This window comes from Centruroides vittatus, unplaced genomic scaffold (genome assembly GCF_030686945.1).
Source record: "Centruroides vittatus isolate TY-2023 unplaced genomic scaffold, ASM3068694v2 contig_502, whole genome shotgun sequence".
NCBI classification, from domain to species: domain Eukaryota; kingdom Metazoa; phylum Arthropoda; class Arachnida; order Scorpiones; family Buthidae; genus Centruroides; species Centruroides vittatus.
In genome coordinates, this window is record NW_027122289.1 from 829,144 (window position 1) to 849,000 (window position 19,857).

General features: G+C 29.0%; 2 protein-coding genes across 2 annotated transcripts in view; one reads left to right on the forward strand and one right to left on the reverse strand.

The window, feature by feature from the left end:
• Glo1 (Glyoxalase 1) overlaps positions 1 to 19,634 on the reverse strand; it is a 31,473-nt gene extending 11,839 nt beyond the window's left edge. The window contains exon 1 of the mRNA XM_067274000.1: positions 19,561 to 19,634. The gene's annotated coding sequence lies outside the window, so the exon portion shown is untranslated. The remainder of the gene's footprint in view (positions 1 to 19,560) is intronic.
• The window catches only part of LOC136978279 (1-phosphatidylinositol 4,5-bisphosphate phosphodiesterase-like), a 78,123-nt gene continuing 65,891 nt past the window's right edge, over positions 7,626 to 19,857 (forward strand). Inside the window, 3 exon segments of the mRNA XM_067273964.1 lie at positions 7,626 to 7,803; positions 11,625 to 11,751; positions 13,957 to 14,043. Of these exon segments, the coding sequence (XP_067130065.1) occupies positions 11,668 to 11,751; positions 13,957 to 14,043 (171 nt within the window). The 5' untranslated portion in view covers positions 7,626 to 7,803; positions 11,625 to 11,667.

Consider the following 19,857-nt stretch of genomic DNA (forward strand, 5'->3'; position numbering starts at 1 on the left):
TGAATGTTTAAATAACCCAAACTATAAATTACTTGCGAACTTTGGACCCACCAGAGGCCAGCGGTTCCATTCCCTAAACACTGGGAATTCGGTCGTGGGTTCGCGCTTCGCCAGGACGGGCTGGTCACGTGGAGTTTTCCGGGTTTTCTCCACGTCTGTAACGCCTGAATAGGGGAAAATTGCCCTTAAAAAACCTCTCGGAAGGCATCCCCCTAGGCAGATCGCCCAAGTATTGCATTGCTGTAACTTAATAAAACAAACTTACAAACTTAGTGATTTCCAACAAGACCGTTTGACCTTAGCTCGGACAGAGAGGGCCCAAAATTTGACGTTTTTATATTAAAAAAAATGATGTAATTTATTAATTCCGTTCATATATTTTTATGACAGGCCCCACAATGTATGTGACGTTATCTCAAATATATAGCAGATCACATATTAAAGTTTCATTTTCCCTCTCTTCGTCTCTAGTTATTAACACATAAGTTTTGCCTTAAATTAACAGTTTGATTGAGGAGGAAGGATCTCTTGTATGCTACGTAAGGCTACAACAACTAAGATTACTAATGCTAGAAATTATTATTAGACAACAAAATTTAGATTGTTGGCATGCAAAATCCATTTGTTAAAACATTTATATTCTCGATTATACGTTAAGAGCAAGGTATTTAATACTGTATTGTAAGAGGCTGTCAACTTTCATGCTCCTGTATGTACAGGTACTTGCAAGTTGCATAATTTAGTTGAGTTGTCCTAAATTTTATTCTTTACAATCCTAGAATCATAAGGCATGGAATCCATGAAATGATAATCCATAATTGCGAATTTAAAAAAATATTTTAAATATAAAATGGAGAATACATATAAAGTTATTTAAGATACAGTATTTTTAAAAATAATTTTAGATTTGATAACTATATTATGATGGGCCCTTATAGACACCATCTGTTCATTATACAGAGAATAATAGTGCAATTTGTATGAAAATTGTGTTTTAATATGATTTTTCTATAAATTTTACCACTGCTTTTCATTTTTTCAGTTATGAAAATGGAGAGCAAAATGGCGTCGAACAACCTTCCTGTTGCTTTGTATAAGGTATGATACAGATGAGTTATCTTCTATTATCTATGAGATTGAGTGCAAGTGACTATCTTAACTTAAGATTTAAAAAAAAGCAATAAAAATTGGCTGCTGTTTAGAAGTTTGACTGTTTTATTAATACATAAAGCTTGATCTGTCAATAATATTAATTTGAAAACAGTTATGAGATAGATTTTTAAAAAAAATGTATTAATTTAACATAAAAGTGTTATACAGTATATTCTTGTAACTGAATACAATATATATAGGCCTAGATATAAGGGAGGCAAGAAGGGCCTCTTTTTTAAAAAAATTTAGTCCTTTATGTAACGGACTTGCGGACAGGATTAAGGCTCTGTACTCAGGCCTCATCTCATCACTCAAGCTCGGATAATATAATACAAAATATTCAAAATAATGATGTAAAGAAATTGTTTTAGATATTTCATATAGATTTAGAAGAAGGAAGCCATTTTTTATAATGTCAAAATAACGCTTGTATTAGTGCAACCTGGTTAGGTATTAAAGTTATAACATTTATCAACAATATATTAAAACCCTTATCAAATTAGACTGATTTAATGTTAATTATCCTGCTTTGAGATCAAACTAAATTTCCTGGTTTTATTCTTCAAATCAATCACCGCTTCAGCTGAATAAGATTGAATGAAATCATTCTTCTTTAGCCGAATAACCACTTAAATTTATAATTTAATATAATTTTATAGTTACCGAGATATAAACAAGCGTTTCTTTATATTATTTACAATTTAAATTATCGTTTAATACATAAAATTACGATAAAATTTTGGCTAGATAAGCTAATACTTTAATGCAGAATTCTTGTCAACATACAAATCTAATTAAAGATTAACGTATCTAACTTGTAAGTGGATAAATGTCGTGTTATTAAGATAAGAAAGAGATAAATGATAACATATATACATCGATGCTTATTTCATATCCTAAGAATCAAAAAATTAAAAAATATTCGTATATAAAAAATGTGTGTAAGCGTCAACAGATGGTGCCACGTGAAAAAATATATTTTACTTTAAATTAAATTTTTTAAAACAAAATAAGACCATTTTAAGCTTATTTCCAACAATATATAAATAATATATATATATATGTATGTATTTTTTAAATTAATAAATTAAAGTTTTAAACTAACTTTTTGAAGTTCTGTTATGTATATCAAGATATAATGCACCGAGTTATAAATGGCAAGTGGATAACAATAAATTTATCTTAACAACAAACAGTGATAAGGCACAAACTATGATTCACGTCCCTTTTGTATGACGCATCTAATTGCGTTGACGAAATAATCAATCAAAAGTTCTCCCCCTCTGCTCTGATGAATATTCAATTGGTACATTTCGTTAAACGTTATGAATATTTACCATTCGAAACGTTGACGAGACAATTTTGGGGTCGACAACTTCTGTATAGATAAAACTACATACTGTTATCATGATTCTTAAGTACAGTTTACGAACGTACGAAGAGAAATGCAAGTTTATATGGTGTCTTTCTGTACAGATAACACACAGCTGCCTATCTAACTAGAAGTTTGTGATCTTTATACACTTATTTTTGTCTTGGTTTACATACGAATGTTTAAGGGTACATACACACAGTAGGTCTATAGAGGCATGTATAAGGTTATATATAAGTTAGCGTGTAAAGATGATAGAAACTCATGGTCATTACTTATGTGTAAATACCATAACAAGTCTAAATCCAGCCCTGATGAATGGGTACCCATTCATCAGGGCTGGATTTAGACTTGTTATGGACCCAAGTTATAATATATAACAGGTCCTTCTCCTCCTCCATCAAATAATGATACTTATAAAAATGTGAGGCCCTACACTATAAATTCATAACGCGAGATTCTTAACTGAAGCTTCTTTAGCTTATGTGTAAATTCGACACTCACACCCACATAAATTATAAGTTATAGACAGGGTCGGTTGGATGTTTTGCGGGGCATCTGGAAAAGTTATTAGAGGGGCCCAAAATATTCGCAAAAACCTTTCTTTCTAACAAATTTACTTATAAATTTAAAAGTGTGGCCCCTCTAAGCGCAGGACCACGGTTTATGAGGACCGAAAAATTGACGACTGAGCCGGCGTATGTATTATCTATATTGCAAGAAATAATACATACATGTAGAATTTATCATCAACCCTACATAAGCTCTCACACACACATACATATAACGTTTCTGTGGTAATATATGTGTAATGGTATAAATTTAAACATATTACTAAACCCATACATTAATACCATAGTAAAAACTATCTAGATTATAATTCTTACATACACATACAGATATATTTTTTAATACATGAGTTTTATTATTGCATTTGTTATTATTATTGCTTTCGCATACATTTAACATAATCAATGTTTATGTTTATGCTCGTATTATTTCTGTAAATATCACAAATTACAAGGTTTTTTTTTATTAAGGTTGTAACTAAAGATTTCAATAAAAGTATGTAGTATATAGACTCATATACAGACAGACATACGCACGAGCGTCGAGAAACATGCATAATCAAAAAAAACCACTGATAAATTTTACCTAATAACTCATCCTTAAATCAATTGTAATGCTGTTATTACACGTTATCTATATTTGATCTTTATAGTTTCTCATAAATAAACTGCTATTATAGTAGTAAGCGATGTTATTATCGATCCACTCCAGATATATTTTGATAAAATATAGAAAAATAAAACACCAGATGGCAAAAAATCGCTAGCTTGAAAAGTAATGTATCTTCCCCCCCACTTTTTTTCTTTTTTATTAATTTTGTGGATACACGAGACTTAATTAAATACATTTTTTCAATTTTATATTATCAGAAAATATATTCTGAACTAATGTTAACATAAGCGCCTCTATTAAAAGCCTCGATAAATAAAAAGTTATTATTAGTTTAAAGTTTAAGTAACACCATTAAGTTAAATCTATTCTTGGTCGTCATCTTTGTGTACTCGATGCTCCTTAAACCCGAGCCAAAAAAATAATTAATTTTCAAATTTTGTATAATATTACTGATAAAATGTAGATTAATAAAATATTAATTATTAAAATATGATTTAAATATTTAAGGAATTATAGACTTAAACGTTGCGACTTGATAAATATAGTTCAGAGTTTTTTGAGAGAGGTCGTATTTATATACTGGATATTCTAAATTAAGCCGAAAAATTGTTAAAACGTAAATTCATAAGCTATTTAATATTTAAATATTTACGAACTTCCCACTTAGTTTATATACACCTATATACAACTTGCAATTTTTCATCCATGTGTATAGGAGTTTCTGAAACTAATCTAGAAGAATTTATAATGTTAAACATAAGTGAAATTACTGATAAATTGTAGATTAATAAAATATTAATTATTAAAACATTTCCTAAATTTAAAAAAAAAAAACTATAAACTGAAACGTTGCGACTTCAAAAAACACACTGTTTATAGTTTTTCGCGGCGTGACGAAATTTTAAAAAGATTTAAAACCTTTTATGAATGATAATAAAGAGTCTTATAGAAGGTGACAGATGAAATTTTATATTTTTTTCCTGCTCTAGTTCTGTTATAAATGGAAATATAGTACAGTTGTAAGTTATTTAAATCAGGAACAGGTGACATTAACATACTGTTTTGTGACTTAGAGGAAACGAATAATAAATAAAAATGATAAATATTTATATGTTGATTTCGATCTAGTTTTATTTAATTACTTTAAATTTTAAGTATTCTCTTTATAAAATACATATTTATAGGCCTAATATCAGAGATATCCGGCTACGCTCGACACAATGATATAGGCATATTAAATAAAGGTCACATAAAAATGTATATACAGAATAATAATATATACTTATAATAAAATACATTCTATAACCTGAGAAGGATTCATTCCTTCTCACGTAATACTCGTACAGACAGACAAACAGACGTGAATGTAGATTAAATGTATGACTCGTACACAAATAAAAGTCATTTTAAAATATTCACGCAGATGTTTAAATAAAATTCCAAAACAAGCGGCTAAATTAGATTAAGAACAAATGCAGTTTTCTCATCGAAAACTTTTTTTTTATACGAAATTAAAGAAACTATATTTATATCACACACCGCTCTATACAATTACTAAAATTATAATTTAACGTGTTTATATTATATTTATCTACGTAATGTTATAACTTTAATACTGCACAGTAATTATATTGTGACGTATTTACTACGTAATAAAATCGCTGTGACGTCGAGTTTTCAAATTTCAAATCACTGAACTAATTATGATTTTTTAAATTGTAACGAAGTAACAAATATACACCAAATTAAGTATTCTTTTCTCTTATTAACGACTTATTTTTCAAAAAATTATATTGTGACATAAGCAATACATATGAAGAGTATTGTTACGTGGAATTAAAAGCACTATTTAATCTTATTGTGACGTCACAAACGTATATAAAGATTGCTACGTAGAATTTTTTTAAGAGACATTTTTTTAAAATTTATATTGTGACATAATAAACATCAAAAATATTATTACATAAAATTATAAAGGTGCTTTAAAAAACTGAATTGTAACGTAACAAATGAATAAGGAAAATATAGTTATGAGGAATTTAAATAACGTCATTTTAGAAGAAAATGATGACGTTAGGACGTAACAAATGCATATGAAAATATTATGACATAATTTTTTTAAAAATGCATTTAAATTCTTTTCTTTTTTTGAAATTTTATTGTGACGTAACAAAAACGCCTTATCGGATTAAGTGTGACGTCGAATTTTCTAAATTTTAAATTTAACCAATTACAGAGAGTAAAATAATTTCAAATTTAAATTAAACATTGAAAATTCGAAAATGCGTTATGCGAAATGATCATGAAAGCCATTTCAGAACACGATAAATAATGTAAATATAATTTGAAAATGGCGAAAGTTATTAAGTCGGTTATTAAAATGTATCTAACGCGATTAATATTTAACAACACGTTATTTAATATACCGTATAAAATATTTATTTAAAATATATATATAAGACAAATGCCGAGTTATTTTCCTGTTTAAACACGAAATGGGAAAGCATTTGTACAGTATTTTAACTGGTTAATTAATTTGTATGATATGTTAATTACATTCGAAAATTCAAAATTTTAAAACACGTGTCGCTCCTGTCGATAGAGCCATAAATAAATTAAAATTGTAGTCATTACATCAGCTAAAAAATATTCAGTAAGGCGAATTAATCAAAATTAATTAGTTTACTTAATTACCAATGATTTAAACGTGTTTACACTTTCCAGAAACTTGTATAAAATTTATAATTAAATCAAACGTACTGTACAGTACTTTAATCATTACTAAGAACATTGGTATATTATAATCCTATCGTCCCCAAAATTAATTTTTTTAATATTAAATGTGTTAGAGGGGCTTCGTTTTTTAAACAACATTATGATAACATGCAAATTAGGTTTTTTTAAATTGCGTATAATTCGTCACTTCCGCTGTACGAACTTTTTTTTAAAAAAAAAACAAAACTGACGTCATACTGATTCAAAATTCAAAAATATACAGCACTTAAAATACATTTTTAAGTGTTGTATAATCAAAATAAATTACTTTGCCTAATTATCTATGATTTAAACACGTCGACAATTTCGAAAAATATATTTATAATTTATTAAAAATTCTCAAGAATTATTAAAAGATCTTTATTTTATGATTGTTAGGTGTAATACTTAAACAATTATTTTATTGATAAGTTTGTTAAGGGGACGTTATCTTAACGACACCTTTTATTATTATAATATGCTAATTAGCTTCGTAATACGTCACTTCCGTCACTCGAAAATTTAACTGCTGACGTCATACGATTCAAAATTTAAATATATAAATATACAACACCTAAAATACATTTTTAACGTGCTGTATAATGAAAATAAATTAGTTTATCTAATTATCAACATGTTTACAGTTTGGAAATATATATATTTCAAAAAATTATAATTATTTAAACACTGAAGAATTATTAATATGTTATTATTTTACGAGGAGTAGGTTAATGAAGCATTATTATATGGGCATCTTTTAATTATAATTTACAATAATAGTGATAATGTGTTAATTACGCTTAAAGTACAAGTACGGCCTTATCCGAAAATTAAAAAAAAAAAACAAAAACAAAATGGCGTCACACGGTTTACAAAAATACACACAAAAAACTCAAATTAAAAAATGTAAAAAGTGATTACGTCGTTAATTATTTGAATTTTAACTAATTATAACGTTCATTATATAGGATACATAAATTACAATAAAGTTGGAAAAGATATTACGCAGAACGAACAAATATTGTTAATATTTATCGTATTTAATACATTTTATTTCATTCCAAGTATTAATATATTAATTGGAAGGTTTAGAATTGTGTTATTTTTTTAATTGGCACATCAGAAGACGAAGAGCAACCTCCCCTGTGATTGGTGGAATGGAGCGACCCGAGCCAAACGAGGTCTGTTAGGCTTAGCGAAGTGTCGTCTGCAACGTCGTTCGCAACAAACGCCGAACAAAATCGCTTATAAATCGCCGAAATTTTAGAATTAAAGAAATGTTCGGTAATGGAGAATAGTGTAAATATAAAAGAAAATATATAATTAATGTAAAAATAACGCAGGTAAGTTAATAAATCTCCTATTTTATATAATTAGGTTTAACCCTTATATATATGTGTGTGTGTATATATAAATATAAAAATTAAATCAATCGAAAAATAAAATAAATATATATTTTAATATTTTATTAATTAAAATAATAAAAAATAATAAATATTAAAATATATTTTACCAATAAATTTATTTTCTTTATATTAATAATGTGAAAAAATTAATAATAAAAAAAAAACAATTGATACAAAGGGTTTCGTGTGACGTTATTTGCGATTGTTCTCACGATACATCAAAATTTTTTGAGATCGCGCGAGATTTTATTTTTTTTTAAATTCAAATTTAAATTTTCGAAATTTGTTTTCTTCATTATACGTTAACGCCTACGCTCTGTTTTATAAACCATATACCGCAGTAATGGTATTGTTTGGTATGTTCGGTCCCATACCCACGTGGCCTTGAGAGGAAAAACTAAAAATATTTGTAGGTAATGCCGTGAAGCTGAAATCTGATAAGGCATTAAATATTTCCTAGTAAGAGAAATTGATACTGTGTATAATACCTGTTTTATCTCGAATTAGCACTATTCGTAGAGTGTTTTCGTTTATAGTTTAGTGGGTTATCCGGTGTTGGTTGGCATCTTAAGAAAAATATGAGGTTTTTTAAGCCGCAGCGAATAGCTAAACACACCTATCTAGCCTACATATTTAAAATTCGAACGACAAAACAGGAAAGAAATAAATAAGTAAGTAAAAATTTAAATTATATGTACAGTACACACAGTACTTAATTCATTCACTCTCTACAAAGACTTTTTTATTCTATTTAATGACACGTTTTTTTTCTTTTTTGTCCTTTCTGTGTTTAAATTAAGAAATAATTAATTGATTTATTTAATACAAAAATCCGAAACGAGTGAATACAGTACATAATTAAATTTCAAGACTTTCTTCCCTTCTTTCTCCGTGCCACATTTGTATTGAAGTAATAAGGTTTTGTTCGAAAACATTTCTACTAAAAACACCATTTTTAATTATTCAAAATGCCAGAGAAACGAATGTTTCAACACACGTAAGATGTTATTTTTTAAACGCGTTAAATTTGTTTAAATCATTGTCTTGTTTATTCAGAAACATCTTTTGATTATATGTTTATTTATTTAAATTATGAAATTTCGTCGATGTTAGCTCGTCCAGGAGAATGTTTCGACGGCTTCAAAAAAGATGGGGAGGGGAAAAAATCGGACGCTATAGAAAAATACAAGCGGAACAAAATTAACTTACTGAATACCTTTACTTTTGTACATATTGCACTTTCCAACCTGTCCTTACAAGTCAATTCAATGGCATTAATAGACATTTAGAATGATGACACACACACACACATGCAGACTCTTCATTTACTCTTAATCAGATATTTTCATACAAGTCATCCAACACTGATTAAACAGTAATAAAAAAAGAAAAAAACTATATATACAGTCAACAACACGCTGACTTGCTTTGAATACATTTCCTGAGCGAGTCAGCACTTCCAAAAGTGTAAATAAATCATTTGCAATTCATAAGTTATTGTTGCCTTTATAAATTATTAATGATTTTTATTCCTAATTTTTTATTTATTTGTTTGTTTTTTCTCCTCCTCTTCCTCCTTGTCTGGCATCATTATAATCCAATGTAAAATCGTCTCGTGAAAAGATGTTTCCAGTATTTAAAATATTTCAAAGTTTTATTAGCATATTTATAACTTATATTTCGGTTTGATAAACAAATTGGGATGTTTCTCGAATAAATTAAAACACCGAATAGTCTGTTATGAGGAGGAGGAAAAAAAATAATAAAAACATACTGCGGTGTAATGAGTGTACATGCATCTTTTGTGTTTTGTCTCATTATCAGTAATCCTAGCGAGCTCTTCGCATTTTAATCAATTCCTTTTTGCATATCATACTGCATTTTAACTGAATAGTTGCGTGTCGTGAAAAGGATTTTTTTTTCTAGGCATTTTATTATGAGTGATCTGGACAAAATTCGAAATACGTGTATACAATACATCATCATCTTAACTATATGCAAGTAGTTATAAATAAGTAGAGAATGCTACGTGTGCATAAAGGGTGGCTCAAAAGTCGGTTAACCGTGCTCTAGTTACCCTCGGGTAAAACGTGATTTTAAAATTAATTCAATCGTATTTACTCGGTTAATTTGCAGTGTAGTCTTTGTAATGATTAATTAACTTTTGGCCATCATTTCTGCATATATATATATACACATACTTTTAAGATACATCTAAAATAGATGGGAGAATGTTAAGTTGTTGAACAAATTTATCTACATCGCGCGAGATTAAAATTAAATATCTATACATCATATCATAAGCCGGCTTTTTAGGCGTTTAAAGTATGCCTTTTATGCTTAACAAAACCATAATCGGGACTTTCAAAAGGTATACATATTTGCAAACGTTCCTATTGATAGCGATATTTACACAAAGAATCAATTCATAAGAAATGAGTTAATACCATAATACTAAAATCTCACAGAGGAGTACGAGATCAAAAGTGCTTTATTTCACTCTTGATACTTTCGTGATTTTTCTCCCCTCCCCCCATCGTTCTCGCTCGATAATTTTTCATTACATAACAGGTTTTCTATATGTATAATATTATATATTATATATATATATATATATATATACATTTTACATGTGCAGTATACGGCAAATTAGATAGGGGGCGAGGAAACGGAAACGGATAGATTATTTTTTAAAACGTCAAACCGTAACGAGGTTTTATAAAGTTTTCGGAAAATTGCCTGTGAGGATTTCTCGCGTGGATACACTCCCAATGACGTAATGGCATTTTCCGGAGTTGATTCGTGTTGTAATGACGAGCGGATATGTCTAATATTGATTATATTTATGATACGACACTTATTTTCTTCTTACGTGTATCTCGCTAGGTCAGGAGATGCAGAAACTATTATGATTAGTTTTCTCCCTCCTATAATTTGAAATTCATTCCATCCCGGATGAATCTTTCATTGTTTTTTTTTTCTGTTTAGAATGATGATAATTTATAAATATTTTTAAAAAAAAACTGATTCACTGGAGACGATTCTTGTGAGATGTTTTAAGTCTGTTTTTCGAACTTTAAATGAGAAAAACTGAAAAATCGTATTAAAAAGTTCTTCTTTACTATTTAAGAATAAATGGGATTATATTTTTTTCGCATCTAAAGGTTATCATCATCGTTATTATGACAAAATTTCATTTTATTTCTTTATTTTTCTCTCCTCTTCTGTTTTCTAACTTTGGAAAATTTTCTGTAATGTAAATCTGTCAGAGGCGATAAAAATAAAGACCCTGCATCCGTCATTCTTCCTTTTATTCAACTCTTCTCTCCTTTTTGTTATCGCTTTAATAATAAAAAATAAAGACTTTCTCTCTTTGAAAAGCAGTATTAAATGCATTTCTTTTTTATTTCGCTTTTAAAAATTCAAAACTCCTCCTTGTAATTTTAATACTTTGTTTAGGTCAGTACGCATACATAATTCCAATCCCGAGCCAGAAGAAGTAATAACACTGTTGAAAAAGTACTCGGTTTGCATTCAATTCCGGATGCAAATACGAGCCGAACGAGAGCAGCCATTATCATGTTGAAAAATTAATTTTAAGACCTTCTTTTATAAAATATATATAGCCTATATAATAAATAAAAAGGACATTTTTCGCTTCACAATTCCGAGATATTTATTATTCTAGTAAGGAATGTAACAAGATATTTCGACCGCATTTTACTTATCAGGCTTTTTACCTACTTTCTCTTTTTCAGGTGAAGATGTGAAAGCACATCTACAGTTATTCTTGGCCAGATCATGACCAAAGCTTACGAGTTTAACTGGAGGCGGCCCGTGCCAAAATTATTACTGAAAGGATGCATATTCGACCGTTGGGAGGAGGTAGGATTAAAACTTTACTTTCCATATTGTGTAATCGTTATACAATGTTTACCGTATTACGCAGATGTACAGTACCGGGTGCTTAAAATAGACTTAAGTGGAACAGAAAGGAATCCGAAATACCATTATTGTAGTGGAATGGCGGTTTTATCTTTCCTACGAGCGTAGGCCATTTAGAAATCTAAGCACGGACGTAGGAATTTAAATATAAAAATTGTTTGATGGCGATTAAGTTTGCCACTTTTCCTATATGTATTATCCAGGAAAAAATGAAAAGAACTTGTCTTTTAACAATTCGACGTCCTTGAACTCTGCTCCTCTTAAGCAATACTTCTGGTTTTTTTTTTATGCCTGAAATTTCAGCATTTAACAATAAATTACGTTTTAAGAGTAAGCATGCCGAGCAATTCTTAGAATAAAGTAATATATGCTTAATTTAATTAATTTGAAGCGCTAGCTATGATCAATATGGGGGGCTCGCATCGATTACTATGCAAAGCTGTATAGTCGAGCGTAATCAATCACCCGCACTATTACTGATCGCCATTAATAAATATTATTAAAATTATTGAACATACAAGTTAATTTCACAAAATGCAAGCGTGCTCTACAAGGACGCCTCGTCCTTGAGTGATTGGATTTTTTAAAAAAGATTTTTCCTTTTTCAGAAAGTCATCATTTTGTTTTTTCTGGTATGTAGCTGAGGGTATTATCGAACGAGATAAGGTTTAATCAATCGAATTTTTTGTTTTATTTTCATAAAATATTATCGTTATTTTTTTATAGGAGACTATAAATTTGCGGGGAATGATGATGATAACATAAAATAAACAAAGGTGTATAAACACGCATTTGAGCGTACATGTTTTTCGAATTGCTAAACTTAACAAAAAGTAAATAAAAATTCCATAATATACCATCGTAAACTGGAAATGAAAAGGACTGAAAACATCGACGTTTCTCCACGAAACTATATCGTTACTAAATTTAACGATCAAGCTTCAAATTCCGCTTCCGCTTCCATTTCCCCCCTATTTTATTTTACACAACTGAAATGTAAATTTGTCCCATAACATGCAAATACATCGATATGAATTCTCTCCACGCTTCATAAATTAAGTAGGAAAACGGAAGAAAGCGATAAAGACGCTAGCCATTTAAATTTTCTCGTAAATCGGGAGAAGCAAAAATAAGCCGGACGGACGGAACGATGCCATTAACGCCCTTTTAAGGACCAAATCGTATACGCGTCCTAATTTATTATTTTTTTTCTTTATGTATAAACATAAATTCATGGTTTATTAATGCTTTTATTCTCCGTTCAAACAATTAATTAACAACCTACAATCCAGTTGTGTTGTTCTGATAAAAGTCGTTTATCACTCGAGTTGACATTACATTTACTAGTTTCAGCGATGGCCGTCGGGTCAATGACGGATGACATTTTCTCGACACGGAAAGATCATTTTTAATGACCACTTCCCTCATTTTTATGCTCCCCCCAAAAAAACTACATAAATCGAATCAACAGCGCTTCACTCAAACAAGAATGTACGCACACATTATAATAATTGAAACTTTATGGATTATTGTTTATTGCCGTAATTTGCTTAATGCGTATCGATTATAGTATATAAAGTTTTTATTATAATAATTTTTTTTTTTATTATTCTATTGCCCTTATCCGGATCTCTGTTTTAGTTTCTTTCCTTGTGAAAGACTTGTATAAAATCATTCTCATCACGCCCTCTGATTTAATTACATTAATTGTGATTAATTGAATTAGTTAACAACTTCATTCACATGCTGATGAGTTTATATTTAAGTACCCAAGGCATGAAATGTTAAACAGATAGGATTTTTCCGTTCTCCATTTTAAGAAAATAAATAATAAAAAAAAAGCGCTTAATTATTTAATTCGATTATTTTCCGACCGACAGACCGATAGTACAATCCATTGATCTTTTTAAAAGTATTAGCTTACATCTTTTCTCTTCCTATTTCTTAAACTCGAGTGGTAAGGATCGAAGAGTCTAAACAAATGTCAAATTCAATTTGTCACCAAAGGATTTACTATCGATAGTCGCAATTTAACTTGACACGTTTTATAAATAAATAAATAAAACGTTTAATCTAAATAAAAGAAAGAGAAAAAAAAACGCTTTGTTGAAAAATGTGAATGGTCCCCCCTTTTTATGTTGATAGGAAAAGGAGCAAGTGGTTTACGAGCCTAACGCCTTGTTTAAAGTGGACGAATATGGATTTTTTATTTATTGGAAGAGCGAAGGGAGGGTGAGTAATTATTTAAATATATAATTTATCTTCTAGAAAAGAAAAAATATCTTCTTGAAGTACTTAAAAATTACGTAACGTTGCTTAAATTCATGTGAAATGTACGAGTTACTTATAGGCGCGCCGTCGAGTTTAATCCTAATAATAATTGTAGATTAGAAGCGAGGATTACTTCGATCTCACTTGATCAATCACGCTACATCGAATTTTCTTGTAGGATCCGATATCGAATCTCTAACGATTAAATTTTTCCCGTGGGAGTTGGAGATATAACAGTCCTGTCTCCGTTTCTGGCTGTCTTTTATTATTCTCCTCTTCGCGAATAATAATAATAATGATAATTAGTTTAGCAACGCGTTAAATCTGGGATATAAATAAACAGAAAATAGTCGGATTAATTGGAAGGATTTCCGAGCCTCGGGCGACACTCCAAAGTCATTTTTGGAGGAAATGGAAAGAAAAATCTGCGCTTTTATAAATCCTTTATCTTTCCTTCTCGGACAGACCGAACTATGGATCGATTTGCAACCTCTTCGATGCGACATGACGTCACGACCGTCTAGTTTCTACAGCCAAGAAGCGTGTTGCTTAAATAAGTAACAGTTTGGATGTACTGTACAGTACTGGTTCCCCCTTTTTGCTTTCACTTACATCTATTCCCCGTACATCTGGCTACTCTCCCTTTTCGTAATAAAGAGAAGTCACGAGATGCGGATTGTCTGTATGTGTGTGATAAGAAGCCGAGACTCCCTTATTTTTAAATAGAGCGAGCGCAGTATTCGTTATAGAAACTGGATCGTCACTCTCTCCAGTAACATAATTTCCCGTAACGAGGTTCCCCTACGTTACGCTTCTGCCATAAATTCTTCGCGTTCACAATTAACGTCGTTCCGTTAACTTGTTTTGACCCGATTCTTATTTAAAGACCGGAGCTAAGAAGTATACTTTCTTCTTTATATACGATTGATATTTTATCGATTTTTTTCTATTTTTTTGTTTCTCCCGTTCCCCCGGCACTCGTTTGTTTCGATCTCATAAATGATTCAGTTACGGATAAAGGTAAACAGATCATTAAATAACGATAAAAGAGAGAAGGGGAGGGGGAGGGAAAACAAAAGTTGATAAAATTTATCGCCGGGTCGTACCATTTTGTTTATATTAATTTGTATAAAAGCGTAATTAAAGGGTTTAATAAAGTAATCTAACGTTAATTCGAACAGCTGGTAATGTTAGCGCTATCAACAATCGGTCAGAATTTAATCAGTTTAAGTACCTTGGGTTTTGATCGAAATTGAAAATTATGGATCAATGAGTCGGAAAGCACGGTATGAATAAAAAATGTATATATATATATATTCTGCTGCATTTTACTTCGATTCAATTTACATCTTATAAGATCTGGAGGATTAAAATGTATTATTGTTTTAAATAGATTTCGCTCTTAGTAATTCAGGGGTCCTTAAGTTGTTTAGACGGGAATCAAGTGCGTGCGGAAAATAATCAGTTGTTTTAAAAATAAAGAGTGGATGTCTAATGGAATGAGATCGTAGAAATAATTATATTTTTATTTTTAAAGTAAAGTGAACTATTACTGTTTTTCTTGCTCTATATTATTAGTAAAGAATTTATATATAGTATTAAATTTATATACATTATTCATATACGTTTTTTAAATCAATATTAAAAAAAATATCTGGTTTAATATAAAAATTAATTGAATGTTTAAAAACCGTTTTCACTAGACCAGAACTCAGCAGTAATCTCTCAGTTTACATTTTTTTTAGAGTAAATTTGCATTTTTCTCCTAATTTAAATTTATTCATGCAAAGCTTTTTTAATTTAACAGCAAAATTATGAATTTTTCTAAATGAACATAGTTTCTGTGCATTTATTTCTTTGCCAGATAATATTAAAAATTGTCATTTTATATTGGATATAAGTTGAAACTAATTTAATAGCAGATAAGTGATTTTTTTATATATTTTTTTTTTTATAGGTAAATATAACACAGTATGTAGATTAAAATTTAGATATATGGGACATTTCATATATAAATAGACTATATAAATTTTTTATCAAATAAAATTACATTAAAAAAGAGATTTCAAAGTAGAACTTTTTTCATATTTTAATTTTAGTTAAGTATTTTGATTGAAATTGAATGATATTGATTGATAAACTGTAATAATATGATGGAAATTATTTGCCTTAAATAAAAAGTAAAAATAGATAATTTTTCTCAAAATAAAGAAGAAACCTTTTATTAAAGCTACAATTAAACTTCAATTTCAAGTGAAGTGATTGTAAGACAAATCGACAAACAATTGATTAGTAGTTATATGGGATTGGACAAACACGCACTCTAAGGTCGAAAGAACACAGAAATGACATTAGACCAGCCAGGATAAACACTGCACTCGACCAAAAACTACTACTTAAATAAATTCTCGTCGTCTGTTTTAATTATTTGGTGGACGCTTATTATTGATATAATTAAAGACTGTGTTACTACTTAACCAAAGAAACGACTAATGTAAACATTTGAATTTAGTATTAAATTGTATACAATATTAGGTATTAAAATTTCTTCGAAATTTTAATACCTAATATTGTATACAATTACCTAACAATACCTAATATCTTGAAGTGTATTTAGTATTAAATTGTATACAATACCTAATACACTTCAAGATATTATCTAAATATTTTGTGTTTTATGTATTCGTAACATAACCTTTTCTTTCTCATAAACTTAATATAAAGTTTGTTTCGAATCCATCGCTGCTTCTACACAAACAGAATAACATTAAATTTACTGTTTAAGGGAAAAAAAGTACAAAATGAAATTTTCATATAACGAAGTTGCTAAGTCATTATCAAAACATTTGTAATTAGAAATTTTATTATGCAGAACATCATGCATGTAATGTATTAAATAAAACGTTATGATATGATAGGAACAGTAAGTTTTTTATAAAATCAAAAAGACCTTGAAAAGTAGAAATAATAATTGAAGAAGTAATGAAAAGTTTTAAATTTCAGAAATTCCTTTTTACCACTTTATCTCCGACATAAAGATTAATAATAATGGAATAGCCTTATTAGAGTCTATATAAAAATAATAATAATTCAAAAAGTGAATTTTTATAATAACGGCATGTCGGAGAATTTTGTTGGAAATAAATTCAAAACTTTCTTTGAAAAAATATTAAAAAACAATATTCATGTGAAAAAAATCTTTGCCTGGAACTTGAAAATTTTCATCATCAACAAAGCAGCTGTAACAGTGACAAAAAGTTCTTTAAACATGGTAAACCACACTACTACCACTCAGATCTCTAACATACAGTACAATTTTAATTCTCGAACATTTTCAGTTGTGTTAAACAACCTTCTTCAGAAGTGCATGGTGTATCCTGGATTTTGAGAATATGGATGCTGCTCAAGGTAGATTCACAGGGAACCAAGAAATCATCAGCTCTTGTTTTTTGGAAAATGTTACTCAATTACCTTTAGAATTACTTTACTTACCTAACTTTTACTCCATTCTCCTTTCATTGGCTTTTTATATTCTTAAATAAAATTTTTAAATAGAAGATGAATAATTTTGAATTTAAAGATTGATTCTAAATTTTATAAAGTATGGCATGATCTGTATTTGGTGTGATTCATAAAGGTGGAATAGAAAAGTATAAAATCATTACATTTCTTATTTTCACTAAAAATTACCGGAATGACTTATTTTTAATTTGCATGCAATTATCTTTAGATTCTTCAATATGTGTTTCCAAGAAATATCAATTTTAATATTTCTGCTTTTTTCAGTTTATATAACCATTGAAGTCATGCAATATGAATTATTATATTTATTTTTATTTAAAAGTAATAAAAACTGATTGCTTTGGTATTAAGGGTTCATGCAGCACCATAAGCACCCCTTGAATTTTCTTTGAAATTGGGGCATATCCTAGTACAATTGTATTTATAGAAATTACAAAATAACATTCTTATTGACTCCTATGTAGCAATGAAATAATTACAAATTACTTCCTTACAATTGCAATTTCATGTAGATTACTGAACTTTAGACACATCCCTCAGTCATTAATTTTTATGTCAAGGTTAAAGCAGAAAAACAAATTACAGAAATGAAAAATGTTGTTATTTTCTTAATCATAATTTTTAAAATAGAAGGAAAAATTCTGCCGACGACACCAACACAAAATTTTGATGAATAAGCAAAACATATGAACGAAACATGCGAGTACTTTTAGCAATATACAAGCTCACCATCATTTGGTAAACTGAATGCCGCATGGCAAGAGCAAAATTCAACATATCTGAATAGAACAAAAATTTTAAAATAAATATAAACTATGACCTAAATTATAATTATTTTTTATAATTCAAAAAATGAAATATTTACACTATAAGTAAAAAAGATTTAAAATATTTACAATAGTGGGATAAATATAAAAATAAAATAGGAAATAATCAGAAGCTAAGGCAGTATCTCAGGCAGTACAAATATAGGACTGTTACATGTTTGATTGTTCAGAATGCATACTTTTACATAATTAAATCAATTTCTTGTCACCACAGGGATGAATTAGCTGAATTTCATACCAAAGGGATTGAAAGTAGGCAGTCAATACTGACTTAGCAAGTTCAGTAGTTTGCTTGCAATGTAATATGTTTCTTTAGTGTTCTTTGAAATGAGATAACATTCTGAGAGTCACCCCTATATAATGTGTTAGAATGCATGAAATGCTGAGTTTGAGGAGAATCTTGTATACGCCTGACCTCTCCAGTGCACATGTGGGTCTCTATCATTACAAAATAGTCTCCATAGATTAAGTTGTCGAGTGATAGGGTGAGTATAATTGTTTGAACTAAAAAAGTGTATAATTGCTAAAGATACATTCCTCAAGTAAAGAATTGTTGCTTTATTATTATTTAGTGGTTAGAATTTTATGTTAATGTCATCAGCAGAATTTTATCTTTGAAGTCAACATTGGAACATAAGACAAATCTTTTGGTCCTACCTGTCATAATAGCAACAAAAACTTGCGACTTTAATTCGGTTTGGAAATAGCAGCTTTATCTGAACTTTTAATCTTCCAATGCTTAATCTATCAACATACAGTGAACTCGGTGGTTATTAACAAGAATTGTAGATTGGTGAAGCAGTTCCTCCACAACGAGAACCTGAGACTATTAATTTCAGACACAAGTTTTACCTTCTATTCATTACTATTACTGACATAATCATACACTTATTTTCTGTTTTTTATTGTAATTTTTTGAAATTTTTATAAATTTTTTTTTTCTTGCTTTACTATAATTATTATTTAGTGGTTAATGCAAAAATTTGGCTTAAAATTTGAATTTTTTAGTCAAAGTGAAAAGTAGATTTACCTAGACACTGACAAAATATTAAATTATTATATTTTACAAGAATTAATTCGTGATTTAAATATTTTTCAATATCTGGATTAGTTTTAACATCTACTTTACCTGATATTTACATAAAACAGAATTGCAGAGTCAAATCTCATAATACGAGTCCTTTTTAATAAATAACCCACAGGATCCATTCTGTGTGATGATGCATAATGACCTACAGAATGACACTTATTATTAGCAAATTATTTGATTGAATGAACTTAAAAAAATAAAACTTAAGTTTTGATATATTTATTCAATCAGTACTGCAACTACTTTGAGACAATTTCTGTATCTGCAGTATTTTGTTAATCATCAAATCTTGTCTTTCTGTCTCAACACCTACTCAAACTATTACCATATTTCCAT